The 3,297-nt window shown below is 43.7% G+C and overlaps 1 protein-coding gene across 1 annotated transcript in view; it reads left to right on the forward strand.

Annotated features, from left to right (window-relative positions):
* Window positions 1-3,119: 3,119 nt before the first annotated feature.
* The window catches only part of LOC108358305 (uncharacterized), a 3,448-nt gene continuing 3,270 nt past the window's right edge, over window positions 3,120-3,297 (forward strand). The window contains exon 1 of the mRNA XM_017609545.1: window positions 3,120-3,179. Within this exon, the coding sequence (XP_017465034.1) occupies window positions 3,120-3,179 (60 nt within the window). The remainder of the gene's footprint in view (window positions 3,180-3,297) is intronic.

Consider the following 3,297-nt stretch of genomic DNA (forward strand, 5'->3'; position numbering starts at 1 on the left):
ATGTGCGTAGTGGTACTCCCCAGGGTGGTGTACTCTACCCACTGTTGTGGGTTGTAGCACTAAACAGCATACTGCTAGAACTCAACAGAGGTGGAGTTAAAGTAGTGGCGTATGCTGACGACGTAGTGATAGCAGTCACAGGACCTTTTCTCTCTACTGTAAGTGAAATTCTAGGAAAAGCGCTGGGTAGACTACACACGTGGGCTAAAGGCAGTGGCCTTAACGTAAATCCAGACAAAACTGAGTTGTTACTGTTTACTAATAAGTATAAGATACCACAATTTAGACTTCCATCCATAGGCGGGAAGACAATCCCCCTATCGTCCAACGCAAAATATCTGGGAGTAATTCTAGACACCAAACTAAACTGGAAAATTAACGTTGAGAAACGTAAAAAGAGGGCTAACATCGCTTATTATACTTGTAAACGGATCTTCAATAGAAACTGGGGTTTAAAACCGAAACTTGTGATGTGGATGTACACCGCTATCATAAGGCCGATCCTAACCTACGGCGCCCTAGTGTGGTGGCCTGCCTTAGACAAACAATACAATGTCAGCAAACTAAATAGCTTATAAAGAGCGGCATGCTCGGGGACAACTGGGGCACTGAAATCCTGCCCTTCAGAAGCACTGAATGTAATCCTCAATATGATGCCCATTGATCTATGCCTAAAGGAAGCCGCGATGTACTCAGCATTAAGACTCAGAGAGTCGGGGCTGTGGGGATCGAGAACCTTTGGGCATAGCTCAATCTTAGGCCTCACTTCGATAGGAAATAAAACCACGGACTATATGGTATCAACCCTCGATTTTGGCTTGAATGTACAAGTGTGGTTTCCATCCAGAATGGAATGGAAAAGGGGCCAAGCTGCCGATAGGGAAGCCATCTGTATCTACACTGACGGGTCCAAGATGGACTGCGGTGTAGGGACAGGGGTATATTCCGAGGAGCTTGGTGTCAATAGGTCCCTCCGGCTGGAAAACCATGCTAGCATATTTCAAGCTGAAGTTCTGGGCATTTGTGAAGCCTGTAGAATACTAAGGAATAGCGCTACTAGGAAAGAAAGAGCGGTTATTTACTCGGATAGCCAGGCAGCACTCCTGGCTATATCATCCACTGTAACCAAGTCCAAGCTAGTCAAGGAATGCAAGATGGAGTTACGCTCAGCGTCTCAGTCAATGTCCATCTCTCTTGTCTGGGTTCCCGGCCATAGGAACATAGAAGGCAACGAGAGAGCAGACGAACTGGCCAGGGCGGGAGCTTGTTTGGATGAATCTGTAGCGGTGATACTGGGTTATCCCCTCAGACGAATACAAACAGAAATCCACCTGCATCTTCTGAAACTGGCAAGGAGGAGGTGGTCAAAGATTCAAACTTGCAAGATAGCACGAGATCTTTGGCCTGACTTCAGCAGGGAAAGAACAGCAGAACTGCTAAGTAGGTCAAGAGTAGAAGTATTTAGAATTGTATCGACTATCACCGGTCACTGGCCGCTAGGAAAACATGCATGTAGAATAGGTCTTCCATACAACAGAATATGCCGCAGCTGCGGCTTGGATGGCAGCGAAGAAACAGTATTTCATTTCCTGTGTGAATGCCCAGGCCTGGTTCACTTAAGACATAAATCTTTCGGGAAACACATAGTGGAGCAGTTAACGGATCTATCTAGTGCTACAATAGGCGACTTATACAAATTTATAAGCGGTTCTAAATGGTTTGACTGAACCGCTGGAATGTTCTGACAGGTAGGCTACGGCATAATAAAATATCATTGTCCACGAGAAGTGCACCAAAATGGCGCTTTTATGCGCTAATTGTTTCCTGAGCGATAGCTTAGGTAGCACTACAACCAAGCAACCAACCATTTAGCTACGTAAGCATTTAGTTTGCATAAAAACGTAATCATTAATTCAATAAAGATCACTTGAAAGCAATCAAGCAAACAACAGTGTTCGAAATTGGCGAACAGCTTAAACAAGGCCAGTGCAGCAGTTTGAGGAGCCACAAAACTAATCTAAAAGAAGAAAAATGGATCGTTTCGAGGTTTTGGCCAGACAACAAAGAGAAACGGGCGGCAATATCGAATCAATTGTCCGAAACTTTAAAAAGGACCAGCAATCCAGGAAGCAGTCAATCAGCTATTACGAAGAGCGATTGAGAAGACTGGACAGCGAGTGGTCGAAGTTTGAAACAACTGACAACAAACTTCGACTGCTTGAAAACCCCCAGCTGGATCACGACTACTTTACAAAGGACTACTATAACAATATAATGGAAATTGTAAATCAGTACAAGGAGATTTTCGAGTCCGCAGTGCTCCAATTGGCTCAAACCCCGACGAGAGAATTGCGCTTAACAACTGATGAAGGAAATACGTACCAACATGATGCTTCAGCTTCAAAAGTCAACACAGAAGCACAGCATGATACTGGAACCAAACATGCAGCTTCCGACGAGTACACTAAACTAGTTCGCAGACAAGGGGTAATGATGGCCTCGTTGCGACGGTTACTGAACGACAACGTTTCACCACAATGTGTTCCAACAATTAATAAACTGTGGGAAAATATAGAAGACATTCACTTCAGGATATATGAGATGTTCGACAACCCAACCGAGCAGGACTACAAGGTCGATAACTTCATTTCACTTGAGGAAAAGGTATGGAGTACTTTGCAAGCAGCTAATAGTGACTCCCATACTGAGCAATCTTCAAACCTACTTCCGATTAAACTGCAATCCATTTCATTGCCGAAGATAATAATTCCAAAATTCGATGGCACCTATTTAAAATGGCAAGGATTTCATGACCTATTCTCGCAACTGGTAATAAATCAACCTCTTTCAAAAGTTCAGAAAATGTGGTACTTGAAAACTCACTCAGTGGGGGAGGCTGGAAATCTAATTAAACATTTCGCATCAACAGGAGAGAATTTTTATGCAGCTTGGTTCATGCTTCTGGAGCGTTACAACAACAAACGCTTGCTGGTGAGCAAGTTAGTACATGAGCTAACTACTACACCTGGAAGCACATCAATGGACAATGTCAAAAAACTGCATGACACAACACAAGAATGTCTATTAGCATTGCAAAATTTGCAGATAGACACATAAACATGGGATCCACTTCTGCTCCCCCTTCTACTAAAGAAACTGGATCAACCGACTCGTTTGCGGTACGAACAATCATTATCAAAGCCACGGGAGGTACAAACACTCAAGGAATTCCTGCAATTTCTGGAGAAACACTTTCAATCCATGGAAGCGATGGGTGTCAAAGACAAATCTACAAGC

The sequence above is a fragment of the Rhagoletis zephyria genome, unplaced genomic scaffold (genome assembly GCF_001687245.7).
Source record: "Rhagoletis zephyria isolate East Lansing unplaced genomic scaffold, Rhagoletis_zephyria_1.1 Rzeph_scaffold_00234, whole genome shotgun sequence".
In the NCBI taxonomy this organism is placed as follows: Eukaryota; Metazoa; Arthropoda; class Insecta; order Diptera; family Tephritidae; genus Rhagoletis; species Rhagoletis zephyria.